Source organism: Lutjanus erythropterus, chromosome 10 (assembly GCF_056507025.1).
Source record: "Lutjanus erythropterus isolate fLutEry1 chromosome 10, fLutEry1.hap2, whole genome shotgun sequence".
Lineage (NCBI taxonomy): Eukaryota > Metazoa > Chordata > Actinopteri > Lutjaniformes > Lutjanidae > Lutjanus > Lutjanus erythropterus.
The window spans coordinates 4604269-4627664 of NC_139326.1; the positions used below are offsets into that span (position 1 = coordinate 4604269).

At 37.9% G+C, this 23396-nt stretch overlaps 1 protein-coding gene across 1 annotated transcript; it reads right to left on the reverse strand.

Moving 5' to 3' along the window:
* Positions 1-4770: 4770 nt before the first annotated feature.
* LOC146319850 (V-type proton ATPase 116 kDa subunit a 2-like) lies at positions 4771-22646 on the reverse strand. Its single transcript, XM_084727922.1, has 20 exons — positions 22084-22646; positions 20078-20156; positions 19581-19678; positions 18951-19088; positions 18690-18787; positions 18243-18369; positions 17146-17228; positions 16505-16598; positions 14133-14345; positions 12133-12283; positions 11027-11166; positions 9925-10082; positions 9686-9776; positions 7923-8041; positions 7613-7823; positions 7234-7353; positions 7001-7120; positions 6751-6868; positions 5007-5178; positions 4771-4897 (listed from the first exon to the last, which is right to left on the reverse strand). The coding sequence occupies exons 1-20, from the start codon at positions 22198-22200 to the stop codon at positions 4795-4797; spliced, it is 2550 nt and encodes an 849-aa protein (XP_084584048.1). The 5' UTR covers positions 22201-22646; the 3' UTR covers positions 4771-4794.
* Between the last annotated feature and the right edge of the window lie 750 nt (positions 22647-23396).

Below are 23396 nucleotides of genomic sequence, written 5' to 3' on the forward strand. Positions count from 1 at the left end.
GACTGGTCTTAAACTGCATTCATTATGTCTTAATAATAATCTCAATCTTCAATAATAGTCTTAACAATGATGAAACAATTAAACCTGCAGAAGCTCGGTACGAGTGACTTTGGTGTTTTAACACGTGTTAACTTGTGTGACTTTATCAAGCAATAAAACAAACAAATCAAGTCAGTTGTAAACCAGCAGCTCCTGTGTTCTGCGAGATGAAATGACTCTTTGGTGGCTTTTAATAGAGTGATGGAGTGAAAGGCCTCATGACCACCTGTGATGCTTTGGTGACCCCTAGTGGGGCACAGCATCCCCATGTTGGAAATCAGTGACTTAGAATATTAGTTTGAGCCTGTCAGCAGCAAAAACAAGCACTTTTCATGGATGGGCACAGTTGATCTTAAGGATTATGTTGCAGCCCTTACAGCCTGTTTTGAGGCTGCAGGCTGAGGAAAACGTTTTGAGCCTATTACTCATTTAAATCCCAAAATATGTGAAACATGGTCCCAGGTTTAGGTTAGGCTGGCGTCATGCCATACTGCAGACCCTCAAATACACGTATGAGAAGAAGATAGTTCTGTACGTGTTCCTTTTATTTTCGTTCAGTGTTTTCTGATGATCTGTTCCTGTCCTCCAAACATTTCATGACAGGCTTTCTTCTCTTGTCTTTAGCCTGAAGGAACTCTTTTTCTCTCAAGTCTTGACTAATTCTCTCGTTCAGAGGTGACTTGTCTTTTGTTTTTTTCTTTTTTTGACTCTCTGTCTTTTCCTCCTCAAGTTTCTCCTTGATGTTTTTTCGATTTCTTCCTGACTATTGCACTTTCACCTTTAAAATTTCAGTCCTGTTTCTGTTCTGATCAGATCTTGTTTCCAGTGCATTCATATCAGCCTGAAGATGAGATTTCTGTGTTTTTGTTGGATAGTCTCCTTAAATGAAGCCACCACAGGAGTTAGGGTTTCCCTCTTTTTCAGGCTTTCAATCTTCTTTTCGAGCTCTTTACTTTGCCTTTTAATCTGTTTTGGAGAATTATCTCAGACCTCCATATTTCCTGTTTCTCTTTCTCTTCTGCTAATTCATCTTTTAGTTGTCTCACTCTTGTTTGTTCTGCTGTTATCTGTTCATTTAATATCTCCACTTTGTGCTCTTGGTTCTCTTTTTTTCAGTTTTTCGACCTCGTCCTGATGTTTTAGTGCCTGATCTTTCAACAGACTCGGACATGACCTGCTTGCTTTGCTGCTCGAACCTACTTTCAAAGTCTGCTTGCATGTGTGCCTTTTCTTTGGCATGATTCTGTTCCATCTCAATTATAATGTCATTGTTACGTGCTTTGCAAATATGAGGCTCTTTTTTGAGTTGTTCCTTATCTTTGAAAACTCATGTGGGAACTAGCTTTATCAGTAAATCTAAAATTCAGTGACAGCACTGTGGCTGCACATAACTGACTCACACCAAGACAACAATCAATCCCTCGATCGATAGATGACTAAACAGAACTTTATTATGCTACTTAATGAATAAAATGTTTGATTTGTCAATTCCTTCATCTAGTACATTCCTTATTATTTTTATTGCTTTTTTAAAGTCAGTGGCAAATTGTGTTAAGACAGCCGTCTTCACACTGCGCCATCTTTAAACAAAATAATAATAAAACTTTTCCATGTCGGCCAAATTAATATGAACTAGTTGGGTAAACACAGGTGTTACCCATGATACCAATTAATGTGCAGCAGATGCCCTCCAGTGAACCAACACGCACAATAGGAGCATTTATCAGAAACTAATAAATCACTTCATCTTCTGGTATAATTGACATATCAATGATCAGCACCAAGTCTTTCATTTGTCAAAGTGCGCGTGTACATTTAATTCAAATCACATCTGTACAAAGAAACATTTTAAGAAGAAGCACAAAGGTCAGCTTCCCCAAATTACAAATAATAATTTTTAAAAGAGTCACTGCACGCAAGACTTAAGTTGATGAATTTGTTCATTCTGTGCTGAAAGCCCTTGAACATATTTGCCATGTAAAACGTTGCTACATGAAGTGGTGGTGTTGACTTCCATGTAGTCTGTCTAAACCCACACACAGTAAGAAATACAGTTATGGGCACTGAGTGAAAACCAACTCAAACAAATACAATTTATTATCGACAAGAGGATGATTCTCTCAAAAGAAGTAGAGCGTCTGTCTGTCAATGAAAAAAAGACCGTTCTTAATATAGTATTATAAGTAATGGTGAGATTGGGGCTGCATTAGAAGAAATTACAGTACCCCTTTAACTAACATATATAACAATTAAATCTTAACTAATGGAAAACATTTGCTAATCAAACATGATTCGCCCCAATAAAACAATGACCATTTGTAACAACAGGATTCGACTTTCGATTTTGTTCCACTGTTAAAACTTGACAAGGTTTTGAGAAATGTGTGGCAGTATCGTGTTATAGCACACAGTGCTGCCAGTGAAAAGGTGCGGACATCTCAAAAATGTGACCACGATGACAACTAAATCTCCTTCCCTTAGGAAAAAAAAATCCATAAAATGTTAAATCCAAAAAATTAGCAAATACTTCCAATGCCTATTATTAGTACATGAGTCAATCTTCTCCTCATTAGAGTTAATACAGCTGAGCCACTCTGCTGAATATGGATGTTAAAGGGCTCCCGACCAGCAGACGTGAGTCATCAGATGAATGCATGGAATGTTTAATTGCACAGAAAGTGACAGGCGCATAGGCAACACTGTGAATGCATTAAAAAAAAAAAAAAATCATATCCCATTAACATTCATCTTTAATTCTGATGCAACATTTTAAAATAGAATAAATTAAAAAATAATTCTGTAAAAGTATATACATCTCATCACACACCTGCCCGAGCACTTTTCAAAACTGAAAAGTCATCAGAAGATCCTCTGCAGTGTTTATACAAGTGAAACTAAAGAATTATACAGTATGCTGTCATTTGGTTGTACTTCTGTAAGGCAGTCAGTGCAACAAATAGTTGAGAAAAAAAGGACTATGTAACTGAAAGGTGGCTCACTACCCAGTGTATGGAGACCAGATCTTCCAAACCTGAAACTCAGTGGGTACAAAAAAAAAAAAACAAGAAAAAACTGTCAAAATAATTATCATCCTTCATAAGTTCCACCCTTTTGGCTCTGTGCTCCAATCACAGTTGAGGAAGCTTTGGTACTTCGGTCAATTTTATCCTTTCCTGTTTCCTGTACTTATGCTTTGTCCCAGGCTTGTCTGTGTCGAAAAGAAAAATTAAATTTTTGAAGATCTTCAAACCTAAAATAAAAAAACTTAAGAGTGGATTCCCTTAGACCAAATCCTCTCAAACTGGGGGTCTGGTGGTCTTCTGTGCATCTAATTCGGGGGTCTTTGCCATGAAAAAGTTTGAGAACCCCTGAGCTAGCTAGGTGGCTAGGTTGTGTAGCCTTGCTACCGTTATCAGATGTAACTAGCTAGCTAACGGCTGATGTAGATTAGCTAGGTAGGTTGTATTTTGCTAACATAAGCTAACTTAAACACATTTTCCTTTTGACCTGTGGTGCAAGTTACTCAATCTACACTGTTTATCTGCTGTCGAGATGTCCATCCTCTCTCTAAATGAAGCTAGATGGTACTAATCCTGTGGTGTTCCAAGCGCCAAAAAACACATTTAAAAAACATAAAAGCAGTGTCCCTTTAAAGAAATCATCATCTGAGGCTCGAAATAATCCACAGCCCTTGTTTTGTTGTGAGCAGTTTCATGTAGGAACTATTTTCTCTGTGCAGTAGAACTGAACTACTTTGTTTCTAAAAGACATAAACTGATTTCTGAAAAGAGATTTTGAATTTTTCAAATGTCTTTTTTGGGGTGGTTTGCACCACAATCCGAGTGAAATTTAGTCCCATTAAATTGGAGAGAAGGCAGAGATCTCTACGACTGATATCTACAAAACTTGGAAACTCACAGCAAAAACAATCTAACTGGATAGACAGCACACAAGGCCAGGGGAAAATATATGTTTCATTTTAGGGTGAATTGTCCCTTTCAGATGTGACTCTATACAGTACATGTTGCTTGTACAGGTCTAGGTTTTAACCATCTTCAAAATTTGGTCATCTTTTGAACATTAACGAGCCCAGCACAGTGCATACAGGAAACAGGAAAGGTGAAAACTGACCTGAGGCTCCTGCTGAGTACACTGTTTTCTCAACAGAGAGGCCCAGGACTTGAATGGTCAGTCGAGCCAAAATTAATGATAGAAATAACTAGACAGAAGAAAAGAAATGAAAAATGAATAAATAAGGATAATATTTTTCTTAAATATTATTCTTAAAAGGAAAAGGGGGATGTTATTTTATCTTGAATCATATTTAATCAGCAAATCCTGTGAAAAGACCAAAAGAAGTTATACATTTATCCTAACAAGCGTCTGTGTAGCCAAACCATCAATGTGCTTATTAATGTACCTTTTTTAATTCATCTAAAGGTTGGCAGATGTGGTTCTCCATACAGTGACATCAACAACCGCTAGCCATAAATGCAATACATACATTTGGTTTAAGAAACAGAGTTATATCTCAACAGGACACTTTGTGCTGTTTGTGTTCTTCGAGCTATTGGGAGGGCAGCATGTTTCAGCCCAAAGCTTGTGAAGCTCACCATACATGACAAACTGTTAAAAGATGCAAAGAAAAATAAAAAACTATCACCTCATGACATCTCTGGAATAACGTATGTCCTTTTATACTTGGAACCTTGCTGGTTTGTTTTGGCTGACCTCACAGTATTAACCAGAGTCACTTCACAGTAAGCCGTCATGCTCAAAGCTGGAGGGCAGGAGAGAGAAGGAAAAGGGGCAAAACTTGACTCCAGTCCCACTGTAGAATTTATTCTGAAACTCCACCCTGAGGAAGAAACAAACAGCTGATATGAATATAAAAGACTAAGATAATACAGAGCGCTTCGGCCCTGTTGATGACACAGGGACTCAGGTAGTGTTTCCCGTTATCTTACCAGTGCAGCCTGAGGGCATGAAGGAATGCAGACAGACCCTCCATCACCAGGAGGATGGACACGGTGAGGACGGCAAACAGGCCGAACACAGGCACCAGGAATAAAACCCCGAGAGTGGTGTCCATTCGTAGTCCTACTCGCATCACCATTGCCCACAGCACCTCTGACAGCTCTGTGGAAGCAGAAAGAGTATGTGCATTGTTCATAACGGGAAGACAAAAGGGAAGTGAGTGCTGCAGGAAAGAGTTCAAAAACCCAGAAACGAGTTAGCATATTAGCATTTCCGGTTCTCTTGCCTCAAAGTCAGTGGGATTGTTGATTGTTGTTTTTGGTTACATGCCTGAAATCAGGTCTGTGGTTAACACAGCATTAATTTCAATGTCTCACTGTATGATATGGGGACTCCCATACAGCCAGACAGGCTTATCTCAAGTGACCACCACCAATCAGCTCCAGTGAGGGCCCTGAGCCCAGTATTAGCCACGCTTGGCACCGACATCCCAGGATGTATCCAGGCCACGAGTGGAATAAGCAGGGAGGCCGGTCAGTGCCTGCAAACCCTGACTTGTATCGGCCAAAGCAATCGCTCCCACACTAATCCAAAATTCAATGGAAAAAATCACACTGGCTTTTTGTGGAAGGAACTAGAATGATGCTAACTTCCTGGTTGGCGAATGATTTCTGCGAGTCACATTAACAGAACGGCTACAAGACACACACAAGGTTATGCACGCATATTAGAGATATTAAATGGCTGTTTGGTTCAGCTCTGTAATCACTTTTCCATTTAATTATAATTTGTTGTGCAAAATGAAATAGAATCAGTTTAATAAACCATGAAATACTGTGCATGAGCACATTTCAAGATGTTCTCACATCGTGTCAAAATGCCCCTTCACTGAGGATTTTTCCTCTTGCAATATAGCATAAAAGGGAAAAAAGCTAACAATATCCTTTAATTATCCACCAGTTTGTTTTACATTAATTCTTCTTAGATTTGCTGCTTTCCTTCTATACTAATTAATTTTATTTTTTCTAGTAGTTGGCTATGACCTAAGCATGTACAAAAACTGGCAGGAATTGTCTGCAGGGCAAAAACAATGCAGCAGTCAGTAGCAAACCTAAATATAATATAATAAATACAAAATAAAAATGATAAAATACAATTAACCATGTAACATCACAGTATATATTTTTATGGTTTGGTACAGTATCAAGACATATTTTTATTGCAATATTATGATATTTGGTATACTGTTGGATCCCTACTGGGAATGGGAGAAAATGTAGGCCTGTTTGTCAAACTGTGGCCCTCAGACAGATTTTTTTATTGCCCCCGAACAAGACAAGAAATGCATGCATTATATTTTCATTATCCATGGTCCATTTTAATATTTTCACTTTCAATAGCCTATATTTAATAAAGGTGCTGAAGCAATCAGTGTTAAATGACAGGAGACCAATCACAAACTACACACAAAGTTTTCCTGCACGGCCCTCCATCATATTCTGGCTCCCTGCATTGACGCTCCATCATCAAAACTTTGAGAATTCCTGGTTGAATATTAGACATTCAGAAATTAAAACAACCTTTATGTTGGATCATTGAGGACACACTGTAACTTGCTGCAAAGCCACACCATTGTGCATTATAGGAAATATATTTATAATCTCACAAATTCACTTTCTGTTTAGTGTGTGCTTGTACAGGTATGTGTGTTGTGCTGCAGACCATCGTACTCACGTGCATGTGCCAGGCTCAGAGCCCAGAGCCTCAGGTAGGACGCTGTGTTGGAGATGCAACCCAGGCAATATTCTATAGTGTGGATGGCCTGATGCAAGAACTCATCTGCAAAGTTAAACTATCACAACAACAACAACAACAACAAAAAAAAAGTCAGCCTCACTGACAGAAATCAGTAAAAAATAACAATGGCTGCTTATAAAGAAGTGTAGATGAATAAGTTATTATTCAGTTGTTCTGCTGTGCTCACCTCCTCTGTCTGGTGGTCTCCGCTGGAGGACAGATCACTGTGACTGCTGCCCTCCTCCATGTCATGAGTCCTCAGCAGGTAGAGCTCCTCTTCACTGTTCCGCCGCACCCGTTCGTATCCCTGAGAAGACACAAACTAATCAGATCTGCATTCGTGCAGACAGAGAACAAATATTTGGAGTTTTTCACATCTATGCACACATTCACACGCAGACATGCAATTCAAACCCTCACCCTGTACATTCCTAGGCGGTGTTGTCCATTGTGAAGCCAATAAAGGTAGATGGGTTTCCCAAGGAGTAATACAGGCACCGAGAGAAGAGCTATCATCACCAGAAATATCTGCAGGCCAGTCTGGAAGAAGAAATATGGCATTTCATTACATTGTTATCAAGTGTTGCAGTGGCATTTCATGTCTTGTGCTTATAATAATAACAACAAGTATCAGTATCAATATCAGCGATTATGGCCCCTGTATTACTTGATATTGTGCTAAAACCAAATTTTGCTGTACCACTGATCCCTAGTTTGAAGTGTATTTGTAAAGACATTAGATTCAGTCTCTTCAGTCAGAGCAGGGACTCTGTAGCAGGAGATCTCATGACCTTCTCACCTGTCCTGGGTAGAGGGGCTGCACTGCATCGCCCTGCATGAGAAACATGTTTATGAAGTGGATGAGGATGCTCGGGGCCTGTCTGGAGTCCTTCGCAGTGAAGACCAGCCACTTGTAGACGATCATGAACACCAGGTAGCCAAACAGACACAGCAGGAACAGGATCTCAGGGAGAAATACCAAGTACAGGTTGTACTTCTTTCTAAAGTGCCTATTTTGGTTGAAAAAGAATAAGGCAGGTTATTAAAAACTATAACATCTAATATTAAAGGCTTAACAAGGTAAAAACCAAAAACAAAGTGGTACTTACAAGTGATTGTAAGTGCTGAGGACGACACCAAAGCTCATGTGTATGACGCCCAAGATCACAGACATCTTCATCTTGTAGGAGTTCAGAAATGTGAGGCGGTTGGATGCCAAGTTCCAAATCTTTACAACAGAAAGGAGACAGGTAAGATTAACTCCAGCTAATCCAGCCAGGTTACAGCTACTACAAGGAACTTTCATTTTGTGTTGATTTTGGAGGTGGAAAAAGCGGCACCAAAATAACCATAAAATATAACAACAAAAATAAATTATCTAAATCTCCTCCTGCTTCTTTCTAACTGGCTTCTCACTGTACCTTTGACTGGGAAAATATAAATAGCCTTGTTTCATCTGATTTCATCAAGAGGTATGGAGACATTGAGAATAATTATAAAGAAATAGCTGATCTTCTGCAGATGGTTTTGTTTCCTCATGTAGATCATATACATATATATATATTTAAAGATGGCATTACTGTAATAATGTGATTTAATTCAACTTTGACTCCCAGAATCCATAAACCATATTAATTTTTACCTACAACATGCATCCGTGTGCAGGGTATCCCATTGGTTCTCCAAGTTTAATTTAAGAAATTTTAAAACCTTTAATAACTTTTTTATGTAAAACCTTTTTAATAAATTTGATAGTTTGATTATAGGGTTGCCACCTTCCATGTGGAAAAATAAGGGACACCTTGCAAGCGACTGCAGGTGCGGAGAAACAAACCCCATGAGATTCTGAGTGTCTGACATAACCTGTGTTTTCGCATTTCGATTATAGCGATTAGTGGCTAGCTAGCAACAGCTACCAGGTGCCATCACCTTGAATAAAAATATGTATTTCTCTGTGTTTGCTGTGTGTGATTTTTGGAAACATTTGAGATAATGTAAATACACAACTCAGCAAAATATATAACACATACAGCGTTTTTAGAATGGAAATGTAACATAATAAAGGTTCGATCCTAAGGAAGGACAAGAAATAAAAATTTTCTCTGTCAACAAAATTCAATACTTTGTAAAAGAAATTGTATACTTTTACAACCTTATTTTGAGAGTATTACATTTGATACTTTTTAAACACTTTTAAGGCTCCACATGTAAAATAAAACACCGTTTTTTATAGTGATGCACTGATCCAATTTACTGTACCAGCACCAGCTATGACTGTCTCACACTGCTTGTCCTTGTAAAGAACTTGAAATTAAAATCATGTTTCCTAATCAGTTACACACAGTGATGTATCAGCATTTTAAACTGCACTGTAATGGATTAAATGCACTGAATTTGGAAATCAGAATCAGGAGAGAAAAGCTGCAGTCAGTGCATCTATAGCTCTTTAACTTAAATCCCATGAAAACAGGTTAATACTGATGTTTCTACATGACCTACATAAGTTAACAAGAGAGGATCAGCTATTTCTATGTAGTTAGTCTTAATGCTCGCCCCTGGGTTGGATTCTCTTTGAAATCAGATGAAACAAGCCTATGTTTTCATCTTACCAGGCAAAGTTACAGTGAGTCGTATGTGAGTAAGCCAAAAACAAACGGGAAGAGATTTTTATTTACTTCTTAAGTTCCTAGTATTAGCTTTAAGGAAGCAAGCAGTTGTCCTGGGTGTTCAGCGAAATCCGTGCAAAGTGCCAACTGTTGTGGTAATGAGCAGTCTAATTACCCCTGTCATTGTTTTTGGCATGTATCTACATACACAAAAATACAATTGTGTAAGTTTGCATGTGTAACTTTAAGTGCACATCTCTACTCACTGGGTCAATTCCCAGAGGGTACGGTCCTTTGAAAACTCCTGTAACATTTGGATCCAGAGTAAGAAAATGATTCCCATGGATATCGTCCGGTCTATGAGGCACAAATAAAAACACAAACATAATTTTATCTTCATATCTTCGAACACACAGAATAGTTTTTTTCATTAGATTTCTTAAAATAAAAAATACTTATGCACATTAGAGTTACAATGAAATCCTTCTTGTCATGAAGTACTCACTTCCACACGTGCTGAGTGAACATGGCCTTCACGCTCCATCCAGAGCCAAAGATGTTAAGGGACTTTGAGAAACAGTCATTGTATATTATGCCAGTGTAGATGGAGAACAGGCCCATCATCAGGATGATATAACGCCCCTCGAAGAATGTGTTCCAGATCTGCACGTACACATCAAAATAACTCTGTAACACTTCAGACACACTGTATGACACATGCTGGCATTTATTAGGTTACTTAAAGCCTCTGGGAATTCAGATTAAAACAGTAAAAATGCATATTTGATATCAAAGTTGAGTGTCTCATTAAGCATCTAGAAAATTCTGAGTGGAAAAAAAACTTTTGCAACAATTATAAAAACTATTTTAAAAAACAGGCCTTGAGAGAAATGCTCGCACACTGTCTCGCTCTCTGCTGACATATTCTTAAATATCAACATTTCGGCCAAACAAACCTTCATCAGGTATGTTGGCAGCATCAAAATATTTCCATATATATATGCAAACATAGAGACTTCCTCAATTTTCCAATCAGAGGACTGCTGAAATTGATGATCACCTGAAGCTGCTTAATGCATCATCATCCAGACAATAGAATTGCCTCCAGAATCCTTTGACAAAAATAATAATTTTATCTCATCGAACACTGGAGCTGACGGACTGCCGCTGCCCTGATCAGTTAGTTTGTTACTGTTATTGCGGGACTTTGGTGTTTTATCACATTAGTTTGGATCAAGCCATTGTTACCTGCTGTATATCGAGCCAACGGTAGAACAGCAGCTCCTGTGTTCTGTGAAAGGAATCTGGAGTGATATAACAGCTTCAGTTCCCTGATGTTGAGGTTTTGTTGCATGTTTGGTGTGATAACTGGCATACACTTTTGGATGATTGGTTCACGGACTTAATTGTGCAATTTCTGTAACAAATGTCCAACCATAAGTAAGCCCATTTCAAACCCAATGTGAGGAAAGAGTACAAATGACAATATTTCATTATATATATATCACACAGTTAGGAGGCTATTGTGCTTTTGGATTTCCAGTGGCTTTATATGAGCCTACAAATGAATATTGGATTAAAACAGTTTCTTTGGAATAATCACTCACCTCATTCCGCGTGTTTTTGAGTTTGCGGTTGTTCTCGTAGAGCACCATCCAGAAAGCAAATAGAGCCATGATGAGTCCGTGACCCAGATCCCCGAACATCACGGCGAACAGGAATGGGAAAGTGATCAGTGTGAAAGGAGCTGAAAATGGAAAAAAAAAGAAAAACTCTCAAGACTCATACACTGCAGAACTATTAAAATATTAAAGATACAAAGACAACAGGAAGAGCGCAAGACACAAAAATAACAATCAACTAATTGTGATTGACAGAAAAAGACACAATAAAAATCAGAATTAAACCCAGGAAAGTTAAATGAAATGTACAAGAATTCGAAGCAGAGCTCTTCTAGAGCTCCTCAGATAGACTCTTAAAAACATGAATGTAATTTACAGCCAAGTCCTACCAGCGACAAAGATTACATGTACGCTTCTCTCTGACAGTGGCAATGTTTACATGCACAAAATATTACATTTTTTGCCCTTATTCCTACTAAGCTGTTTACATGGTTAATGAAAATAATTATTCCACTGATATTTCCTTTAACATGCAATTCTGCAGACACTGATTATATAAAAGTGGAACGTCAGGAGCCTCCATTTTACTTACATCATAATCATATTCTTTTCAAACCTTTCCAACCGGCAGATTTGTTTGACCGTGAAAACACAGCCTCCCTCAGTCTTTTGCTCAACCACCTTCTTGAAAAGGCTGGTGTTGAACTTTTTTGTCCACATCCAAAAACAAGTTGAGATTGAAGTCTAGCATTATGTTCAAAAGTAGGTGTTTCTCCTTCCAACCAGAAACGTGGGCTTTTCTATTGTGCATGCATCTCTACCCCAGCCTAACACACAGAACTGACTGTTAACAGGCAGGAGGTTTTGTCACAAACTGCAGTTAAAAACTCCAACTGAGGGCGCCCTTGTGGCTCAGTTAGTGGTAGCGTGCATGCCATGTAGGGAGGCTGTAAGTCTGCAGCAGCAGTTATGGATTCATTTCCAGCATGTGGCCCTTTGCTGCAAGCTGTTTTGGCCCATGCCAAAATAATTTATTATTTTGTGCACACTTCTGGAGAAGAAAAAAGAAAATCACAATGCATCCCACTCACCGGGGTTAACCTCCCTGTAACTGCCCACGCCATAGGCATCCACAATGTTCTGGAAACCAGAGGTAAATTTGTTGGTCCTGATCAGGGTGGGGGGAGTGTCGGTGGTGGGGATGCGATTGACAAAGGAAGGAACTGTAGCTCCACTTTTCCTCTGAAATATCAGCATAAAATCAAAATGTCAGCATCAACAACAGCAGTGTCAACAAAATGTCTTCTAACATTTGAATAGCAACTGAAAAAAGTACACGGCACATATAAATCCAGGACAAATACAAGAAAAAGAAGTGGATATAATGTTCTTTTGTGGTTCAGCAGTTGCGGGAAACTGATAAATAAACCTCTGTAGCAACAATTATCCCAATTAGTGCATGTCTGTACCTCTTTATCCAAATGCTCACTCTGACTTCCTCAGCCTGCAAGCTGAATGAACAGTGGCCTTTCAGTGGCCTCTTAAAGCAATGTCTCATACAGTACTCCCTTTTATTATAACAATACCCCAGTTCATCAAGCAACTGGCTGAGTTAAATAAACACAGAAAGAAAGCCTGCAGTCAAAAACAGCAACTCTGTTGAGAGCTTCCTCAATGAAAAAAAATTCTGATGCTGTACTTTCATTTGAGTGAGATTCTGCTTTTAGAGATTCAGGATTGCAGGAAGAAGGAAAGTGTTTGACAAGGTCTGCAGACCACTGTTAAGACATTTAAAGGTTTGAAGGAGGCCAACTGTGTGAGATGAAGGATTGTCATTATCAGTTCTGTAACAGTTGTAGCTGTTTATGTGTTTACTCATTTGTTTTGAACCATTTTTTCCCCTTTTCTTGTTTTGTGTATCTACCTCACCCACTGACATGTATAAAATCTGCCAAATAATTATAATTGTACGTTCGTTGTATGTTGTACGTACGTTCGCCTACACCGCTATAGTCAGTCTTTGAAATGAATGATGTACCTTTGTTCTTGGGACAATAAAAATAGAACCTCGGACACAAAGATACAGTGTTTGGGACAGCAGAGACACTTAGTGCATAGGCGTTATTTTGACAGATTGACCACATATTGAGAATCTAAATGCTTACTGACTAAATATTAAAACTTAATGAAGTGGCATATTAACTGTGCTACAAATGAACTAGCTCATTCAATCACTTGTGGTCAGCATGGTCAGTCACTCACAGAGGTGTACTGTTATGACGTGCGCCTTTTTAAATGTATTAACATGCAACTCAATTCTGAACCTTCACTTGCTTGACAAAACATCTGTGTAAGTCATGTAGAAATGTCATGTTAATTAGTCATTAAAACTGCACGTCTATATGTTTACATTCAGAGTAACTTTTTCAAAAATACACCGCTATGCAACGCTGCATCTTTGTGTTTTTCACAGCTCAGAAAAATCTTGGCCTGGGACTACAGATGAAAAATAGTCTTTTAGTTGATTCTGGCATTTTTACCATGTGTATATATTAATGTATAATAATAATGTATTATAACTTTGTCATTCTTGTATCAGTTTGTGGGGCTTATTTGGTGCTGAGGGACCACGGCTCTGGCATGTGACCGGGCCACATTTCAGGTCACCTCAAAAAATCCTGAACACTGAAATTATGAACAGTTTAACTGACTCCTGAATTCAGTACAACAGAGTTTTCACATATTTTCAGCAACTGTTCTAACATATATAATGTGTTTTCCTTTATACAATCTTAATCTCAGAATCCAGCGCTATTATTTGACGATGATTTAGCATTCGTATACGTTCCCTTGTGCCCACAGATACAGCATTCATCTGCACATGTCTATTTAAAGTGATGAGTATTCTCCCCACGTTGCACATTTGATAAGTAAAGTGAGGTGTGAGACAGTGGTCTCTGTGTATAGACGGTCATGAAAACTGTAAAAATGTTAAAATGCAGTGTTGTTTTGTGAGAACATTTCACTCTATTCAACATTATCTTGCAATTAAAACATTATTTAAAAAAACAAAACAAAAGAGGCTCCTCACCGATCCGTCCTCTAGGGCCCTCCGCAGGGTGGGAATGTCACTGACAGGACACCACACCTCCGCGATAAGACACTTGTTTGTAACATCAAAACTACACAGGTTCAGAATATAGTAGATGGCCTTCATCTTCTTGACCTGGATGACCCAGGTGTAGACGGACTCTGAAGCCTTTATAAGGACCTGTCTCAGGTAGTCCTCTGTCCGATGAAGAACCTGGACACAGTCAGAGACAAATAGGACTCTTAGTGGGGTGCACAATAGTAAAAGATATTAAAGATATTTATCACGGCCTAATGCAATCTAGAGTTAGTTTATCTCTCTACATTTAAGTGTAAGGTGAGTTCTGATGTAAGAATTTAATCTCTTAATTACTCCAAGAGTGGATGCATAGCTGCAAACCACACACACATATTCTGGAGCTGTCCAAAAATCCAGCTATACCAGGATATGGTTTGTGAGGTTATGTAAGAGGCTCTCAGGTATCAGAAACCCAGGAGTTGTACAGTGCTATACCTTGTTAATCTGGTAGAGAAATCAGTACTAAAGGAAGATACGCACTTTAAGTTTTACTGGCTGCTAATAAAAAAGCAATTCGTGGGAAATGTTACAGACAGGATTTCCCTGCACACTGACAGTGGCTGGATATGGTAGAAGAAATACATGTGATGAAGAAACAAACACATATTGTAAGAGTGCATGAAGCCCAGTACGAACAAAAATGGGAAAAATGGACAATTTACAGATTCCAAAGAAATAACAGTTAACAAAAATGCAAGTGTATCAATGCAAAACAATAAGACAGTGACTATAAGCATAAGATGTATAAACTCAAACAGTGATATCATTTCATTTTGTTTTAATTTTGTTATTAGGGATGGTAACAATTAATCAATGATCGATTAATTGTTCTCAAAAATTTAATTTAAAAAAATTAATTGATCTACTATCAAATAAACATCTGAAATATGTAAGGTGTGTTCTAGAAAACCCTTGGAATATAAAAAGGTTCTCAATAGAACCATTGCATGTGTTCTACATAAAACCCTTGGAATATGAAATTTTTTTGGGTAGAACCCCTTCGCTGAATTCTTGTTAGCACCCTTGGAAAAGTAGAAAGCTTCTGGTTAGAACCTCCACAGAAGGTTCTAGGTGGAACCACTGGGCCATCAAAGGGTTCTCTGCAGAACCTCTTACAAAAGCTTCTAGTTGAAACCTTTCACAGATGGTTCTAGATATAACCTTTTATGTTTGGTTCCAGGTAGAACTCTTTGAAAGGGTTTCAAGTGAACTTTTGTAAAAAGTTCAAACAGGAACCAAAATGGTTCTTCTGTGGAGACAAGCTGTAAACCCTAGATGGTTCTAGTTAGCTCCTTCATTTCTAAGAGTGTATGTAACGCTGTCACAGAACGTGGAACATGTTGCTGTGGAAATAAAACTTAATTAAATTAAATACTACTAAAATACTAAAATTTGGTATTGTTTGGTAAAAATCAAAATTCTTAAGATTCTGTCAGTTTTGATGAATCTATTAATTAATTTTACCAATGACTGATTAAAGAAAAAATAACAATTTTGTTATATGTTCTGTTATGTGAATAAGAAAATACAATAAAAAGAAAATGTCAAAGGATTTTCAAGACGTTCAAAAGAACTGGTAGTTTGACTTTTGTTTTTATTTCTATTTGTAACAAACATTAACAGATAGAAATTAACATTTACTTTTCACACAAGAGGCGTGTGTGTGTGTGTGTGTGTGTGTGTGTGTGTGTGTGTGTGTGTGTGTGTGTGTGTGTGCGTGCGTGTGTGAGACAAGACGGACAAGAGAAACAGTCGAGAAAGGGGAGTGGATGAAAAAAAAAACATGCATGAAGGAGAGAAACTGTTCCAACTTTCAGCTGAGGCCTCACGCTGATCATGTGCTACAGGGGGTGAGTGCAATTCTATTTCTCAGTCACAGACGGTTAAAGCGACCAAATGATTCACGGTGCAGTGCCCCAGACAGAAACCTGACCGACCCTGTAACCACCAGGAGGAATGGCTCACAAGAAGAAAAAAAGGTTAATCTTTTAGAGAATAAATCAGCCATTTAATATGGTTCTTTAGTTTTTTTTTGTTCTTTGACAATAAGAGTGGTGCAAAAGAGAAATCCTTAGTTGATGTAATGTGATTCACTGACCTGATTTCGAAAAAATGTTCTATTCCTTTATCTTAAAAACACACCACCAGGAAAAGAAAACATCTGGCAAGCTCATATTTTAAGCTTATATTTTAACAGGATGATGACAGCAAGAAATCTTTAACAGAATAACTGTTTCTTTGGTCACTGATTAAACATTTGCGAAATTAGATAGTTTAAAAAATGTGAGACGTACTGTGTGCAGGTCCTGAATACGAGTTCTTAGTCCTTCCACAACATCATTCCTCTCCTCATTGCTGCTGGGATAGGGATACAGGTGACAGTGGTAACTGTGGAAGGACAAAGTTATTAAGTTATTCAAATCGCACTACTAAGACCAGCAAAAAAAAAACAAAACAAAGCAAAACAAATATCCCTTTTCCCTGCCATCAATAAAACAATCATGGGATAAAGTATTGCGGAATACAGGCTTCCTATATCTGACAATTACCTATTTTTGGTGGGAAAATCTGCTGAAGTAAATTAAGGTTTCTTTGCAATGTCATGGCCTTGAACATGGCACAAAACATGGTAACAATGTTATCTCAGTGTTTTCAGCAACTATTTTCTGACATGTGTAACGTGTTTAGAAGAAAAACTCCTTCTTTCTTTTACACGATCTTAATCTTTAAACCCTTTGCATATTATCTGGCATCTATTTAGCATTTGCATACATTCCCGTATGCCTACAGATTTGGCATTCATATGCAAATATCAGTTTACAGAGATGACAATTTTCCTCACATGTAGCTCAGTAAACATGAATAATATTTGACAGGAATTTCTCAGGATACGTGGAGCAGCACCACAAACAGAAACCTTATGTGGAATTATTACCAGTCACAGATCTTCTTCACTTTCTGGCCAATTTGGTCTCCCCAGTAAGAGATCAGAAACACCACGCTTTTAGTCGGCTCACCCTGCAGATAGACAAGAGGAAGTATTGTATATCAATAATAACAAATGATCTATTAAAAAAAGAAGAAGGGCAATTTTGGACCCAGAGCAGGTTTTAAAGTGATGATTACATTATCTGTACAAAATATGTGCATTTCATAAAATGAACCAAAAGTAGCTGCTCATTACCAAAAAAATAACAACTGATAGCTGCTTGAGACTGAAAGTTTATTCTTGGCTCAGAAACAGCAGCTAAAAAGTTTTCCCGGGCCAATTTTTGAAAAGGTGTGACCGTGTTTTTCACAGTTAACATTGCTTATATATGTTGCCGATTTCCCATCAGTTGAAGACCGATCTGACATTCCATCACTGATCAGTCGCAGTCCTGCATGCCTGCCTTCTGGTCAAGCAGAGGAAATGGATAAGTGGATTAGTGCTGTCTGTCACTCAGGATGAAGAGATCACAGCACTCATTGTTTATGAGAGCAACAAGAAGGACTCGAGCAGACTTTACAACAGCTTCACCGGTGTCATTTTCATTTTTTTTTTTTTTTCATTTTAACAAATTACGTCACAGATTTCCATTTTCTTTTTGGCTCTACAGTACTCCGTCCTCTACACCTCCTTAACAAACTGTGGTAACACGACACCAAAGAAAGTGTGTTTTTCTTTCTCTCTGTTTTGTTTAAGTGTTCTACAAAAATTATGGAAACAGAGAATACTAATTTGTCCCACAAGTTCTTATCACATGTGGAAACAGAAGTTTAAATCCAGTCCATCCTTACATGCATGTCCTGGATGAGGCCCAAATTTAGTTTTCATTTACAGTAAATTAATCAAATTTACATCAGTCAAATTTTTGTTGTCTTATTGAACCAAATCAAGTAGCATGCATCAGTGAAGAACCAAACTTAGGCAGTGACACACAGACACAATTCATGCAAATGCTGTTCCTGCCATCCCTGTTGATGTTTTAATCTCATGCTGCAACGCAGTGAAGAACAAATCCTGGACAATTTTAGCTTTGAGAAACCTACCGTGTCAGGATTTTCCAGATACTCCTCGACCTCTGCATAGCTGAGGATAGTGTAGCCTTTACACACTCTCCAAAGCATCCGCTCAAAGGCCTCAATCTTCACCCTCTGAATGAGCCCAGAAATAAAACTGCAAGAGAGAGAGACTTACTACCAGTAGGGCACACAAAATCCTAATCCAACTCTTAAAAATATGACTTAAAATTATCGATAACATCTTTGTCTGTAACAGGATTTTTACTGTGGGTGTAACTTTCTTTGAACAAGGTGTACTGCATAATGTCGGTCTATATATTTAAGCTAACTGTCTTAATATTTGTTTTTCCTTTCTGCAAGTGAGAAAAGTAATGATGTTATTGTGCCTTGAACATCACATGATATTACTACTCCAACTCCAAACACTAACATAAATATAATGCTGATGGTGTCTTGCAGCATTTCATCCCTCACCCCAGTTTGGCTCCCAGCCGCTGCATGCTGCTGTAGTCCATCACTGTGTCTTTTTCTAAGAAGGGAAACTCCTCATACTGTACTTGTAGGGGTTCTCGCTAGTGAAGACAAGACGCAGAAGGGGAAAAAGGAAAATCAAAATCAAATCAGAGTGCAAATTCTTATTGCCATATTGTGAAAATACTTTGTTTCTTTGCTGTATAAACAGGTTGTGAAAGTGGGTGTACTAAACACAGCTACATCACACAATGACACACTAACCTCAGAAGTTCTCTGCACAAAGTTACGGGTGATGCGCAGCATGTGTGTGTACTCTGTCAGCTCCAGTAGATTCCTCTGCAGCTTCTCTTTATTCCTGGTGACTTCGCCCAACTCCACTTCTAGCCTCTGCAGCTGGTCCTGTGAACACACACACAGTGAAAAACAATTCAACATAATAATTAATTATAAGGTGTGAACAAACATTTTGGATGCAATCTACCAATTCTAGACAGCGTAGAGCAGAAGAAAGTAGGCCTGTCATGATAATTATGTTATCGAGTTATCTTAGAATATATGGACTTGTACTCACTAATATTTGTTAACCTCTCTACTGCCTGTTGTGTTGTTTACAAGCATGTTTGTTTGCTTTCATAAGAATGCTGCCACCATGCCACAATAAACTGCAGGGTTTTTCAATTCCAATGTGTGGATATTGTTAAGAATAAAATCATTATATCAATGGCATAAAGGGTCTTAAAATGATAATAATCATCCAACAAAAGCAGTTCATCTGAAATGCCTATAAAAAGTAAGATTCAGTGTTCTACATAGAAAAACTACTCCAATACATTCATTTAGTTGCAGTGACATCTGCCATGATCAAAAATTATACACAAGCAAGTCACTGACCATTATACCCATGACATGCTTGGGTAAAGGAGCCACTGGGTTCACATCTCCATCTGGTAGTGGAATGTCTGCTTTCTTGACTTCCCTCAGAAGGTATCCTATTAAAAAAAGAGAACAATCATTTTTAGGACACAAAAGACCATTTAAAAGATGTCGTAAAGCTTCCAGATACTGTGGGCAACCTTTGAGTGACACTGGATTTGAAGCAAAGCCTGACAGTGTGTTATTCTCTTCACTTAATCTAATAATAAAGGGTTTAGTTGACCAAGGATGGCATTTCATTCAACTAAATCTACAACCAGCTGACATTCCTCATGACTGTAGGGTCAATTCAATTCAATGAGAGAGCCGTCTGTGGCTTCATGTATTCCTGCTCTGCTTCTGCAGACTCATCACAGTTTTTTCTTAATGTCCAAAGCTTGACAAAAACTACAACTCAACTAACAGACAGAAAGCAGGACTGGTAATGTGTGTAGTGAAGATAAATACATGCTTACCAAGGATCCTCTCCATCTCTTCACATTTTTTGATCTCATTGACATGTTTTCGCTGGAATGCGTTAACGCTGGGATTGAGCTGAAAGAGGAGCAGGAGACACTTTCATGATTAACAAACATCATTGAGACAGGATGGAACATACCACTGTGTTCAGGACAAACCATCATAAACCTCGCAGTTAACACCTGTACGGACCACTTTATAACAGCATTTTTACAACAGCTGAGCTCTATAGGACATGGAGGACTTCCTTCTGTACGTTTTTTAAATGACTCTTTACTGAACAAATTGCTCATGTTGAACATTTTGCCATTAAAAAAAACATAAAGCAAAATTTATACATTCAAACATGCCAGGGGGGCAACCGCAAATGAGAAGGTGAAATAAATAATGAAAATTGTGAATATATACAAAGTCATTTTAACAAAAAAGTAATATTAAAGTGACAATTTATAATTGCAGAGTTAACGTACATACTTTACAGGCAACACATGACCTTACAGTTTTATGACATTCTTACTGTTTCAAAATTTCACAGTTTTGGTCCTGTTCAAAAGCTTTGCAATAAAAACAGTAAAAAGCGACTTTTGGCTTGTAAAATTACATTTATGTATATAGAATTTGGATTTATGTGCATTTTCCTTCAATTTAGTCACAGGCAAAGAATCCAAACATAACATGTTAACAAAATAGTGCATAATCTTTGTAAAAGATTTCCATAATAAGCAGAGGTTTTCAAGGTGGGATGAAGGCCTCTCCAGTGGGTCTCCATACAGGTTCACGGGAGGTTCAGTGAAGGGAAATAAAAAGCTATTGCATTAATTATCAAAAGGAGATCACATAGAATAGCTTAAATGTGTATGATTTTGTTAAATGATTGTTCATATATAAAGTATACAGAACATTATTTTGGGGATTTTACTCTTTTCCTACTTTCTCAGAGTCAGAGACACTAACAAAGGCATTTGAACAGACCTTTTTTATATATTTGGTGCAGTCTGAAGTTATGTAAAACAGCAACACTGGAGCACTGTGGCTGAATTATTGAGTGTCTGAGGGATCAATAGCAATTATAATTAGAGCTGCAATGACTAATCGGTTATTAAATTAATTGCCAACTATTTTGATAACTGACTAATTGGTTTGAGTATTTTTTTTAAAAGAAAAAAAGTCCAAATTCTTTGATTTCAGCTCCTTTGATGTGTATATTTTCTAGTTTATTTACTCCTCTCTGACATAAACTGAATACCTGTGGGATGTGGACTAAAAAAAAAAAAAAAAAACAATCGAGGAAGTCATCTTGTCCTTAAGGAAACACTGACTGACATTTTTCACTATTTTCCGACTTTTTATAGGCAAACATCTGTTAATCGATTAACCAAGAAGATAATCAACTGATTAATTGACTACGAAAATAAACATTAGTTGCAGCCCTAATCATGATTGCATCCAGATATTGAGCGAAATAAGCAAGTAATTTAAACAGCTTTGTCTGAGGAGAGGCCCACAGCATCAGACTCTGACCTTGAACCCTGTGTTAAGTATTCTGGCAATGCCAGAAATGATGGGGCAAGGTTTCAGATTGAGCTGTGCAAAAAAGTACACTACAGATTGAAATCATCCTTAAACCTCTAGAGGAAATGTTCTGCAGGGTAAAACTTTATGATTTTAAAGAAAACATCTCTAATGGTATCAATTATATAATATTTGTGAGGCAAACACCAAACTTTTATCCAAGGGAAGAATATTCTTAGCAACGTTACTCCTTTGTAACAACCTCAGTCTGAAACAGAGGGAACAGCTCTTCTTTCTGTACCATTCAAGAAAAATGACCTCTTCACCTCTGACTCAAAGTGAAAGTCGGTGACATGTTATAGCAGCTCTGGCGGTATGTGTGAACAATAAACAAACAGCTATTTGTCGACAGCTTTTGTTATTACCAAACTTTCAAATTGAGACATCGCTGTATTTCAGGAGATTAAAACTGGTCTGTGTGTGAACTTACGTCTCTGAACTCCACCAGCCCCAGTTCTCCCAGTTCACTGATGCAGTCGTATGCTGATCCAGACTGTAGAAACAGTTGGGCCAGACACATCTCTTCACCTCGGAGCAGAGAGCTCATTTTGACAGTTCTGTTCAGACGACGTGCTAATATTAGCAAGCTAACTGCTGCGTGTTCAGTAAATTAACTTATAGCACGTCAACGGCGGCTGATGGAGTCTTTCTTTGTGCTTCTCATGATCCGGCTCCGGTGATAAAACAATATTTAACTTACATAACGAAGACTTCAGATAGCTATCGTTACAACAGAGGCTTTTCCTGTTAGCTAATGCGCTAGCCGAACCGGTGTGCGCCGTGTTGTTAGTTGCTGGAAGCAAAACTTCTTTCTTCGGACTTTAACCTGAAACCGTGAGACAAAAGGTGAAAAGGCCGTTAAAATAGCGCATCCAAAGACGTGGTCACAACTCTTCTCATAGTTTCTGAAGTTTTAGCAGACGCTGGCTGTGTCCATAGTACTACACGTCACTTCACTTCACACTGTTGAATACGACCAACTTCCACGACACTGAATGTACCTTTGACCAATGACCATCGCCTCCCGGAGTCTGCGCACTACGCACTTACTGGTAACATGGTGTTTTTAACCCTCGACGCTGTCTGAAGGCGAGCCTATCTACCTGCATACGTATCCACTTTCCACATTTTTCTTCAGTGAAAGGCAGACATCTTTACAGGCTGTATTACAAAAAGCCTTTATGGTCCAGTAACTTCTTACCAGAATCCTAAAAGAATTTTTAAAAAGAAGTTTGCACAAATATCTAGAATATTTGAAATCAGTGCAGTCATCTTCTCTGGGGTGATGCCAGTTGTCATAAACTATACAGTGTTTATTCAGTAATTATTATTGTTACTTTGCAAAATGATGGAAGAAGTACTTAGATCTTTTACTGAAGTAAAAGTAGTGACACTCATACTTGCCAAACTTCAGATCTCAAAAATAGGGAGGATTTTGATACCGAGAGACTTAGTTATCTACTTTCTGGTGACTTTCAAAGAATGAAAATGCCAAATTAATAAATAGACTGCAACAGCATTTTTATGTTACTTTTATGTGTTTTGTTACTGCTAATTTCATTTTTAATTCTTGGTAAAGAATACGGAATAATTTGTTCCTTGAGCGTGAACGTGCATAAATCTCTGGCATACACTAATAATCATCTGTTTTCTTTCATTCATTTATTTTTTGCCCTGCTCCTAATTTTTTTAATTATTATTACTTTATTGCAGTGATTAAAATGTCCAAGATCATTCCAGACA

Excerpts from the sequence above, each read along its gene's own strand:
- LOC146319850 (XM_084727922.1), bottom strand. The coding sequence starts at position 22,200 with ATGAGCTCTCTGCTCCGAGGTGAAGAGATGTGTCTGGCCCAACTGTTT. Across the intron at positions 18,788-18,950 it reads TTGTGCAGAGAACTTCTGAG|CGAGAACCCCTACAAGTACA; the intron begins GTTAGTGTGTCA and ends TGTCTTCACTAG. Across the intron at positions 11,167-12,132 it reads TTACAGGGAGGTTAACCCCG|CTCCTTTCACACTGATCACT; the intron begins GTGAGTGGGATG and ends TTCCATTTTCAG.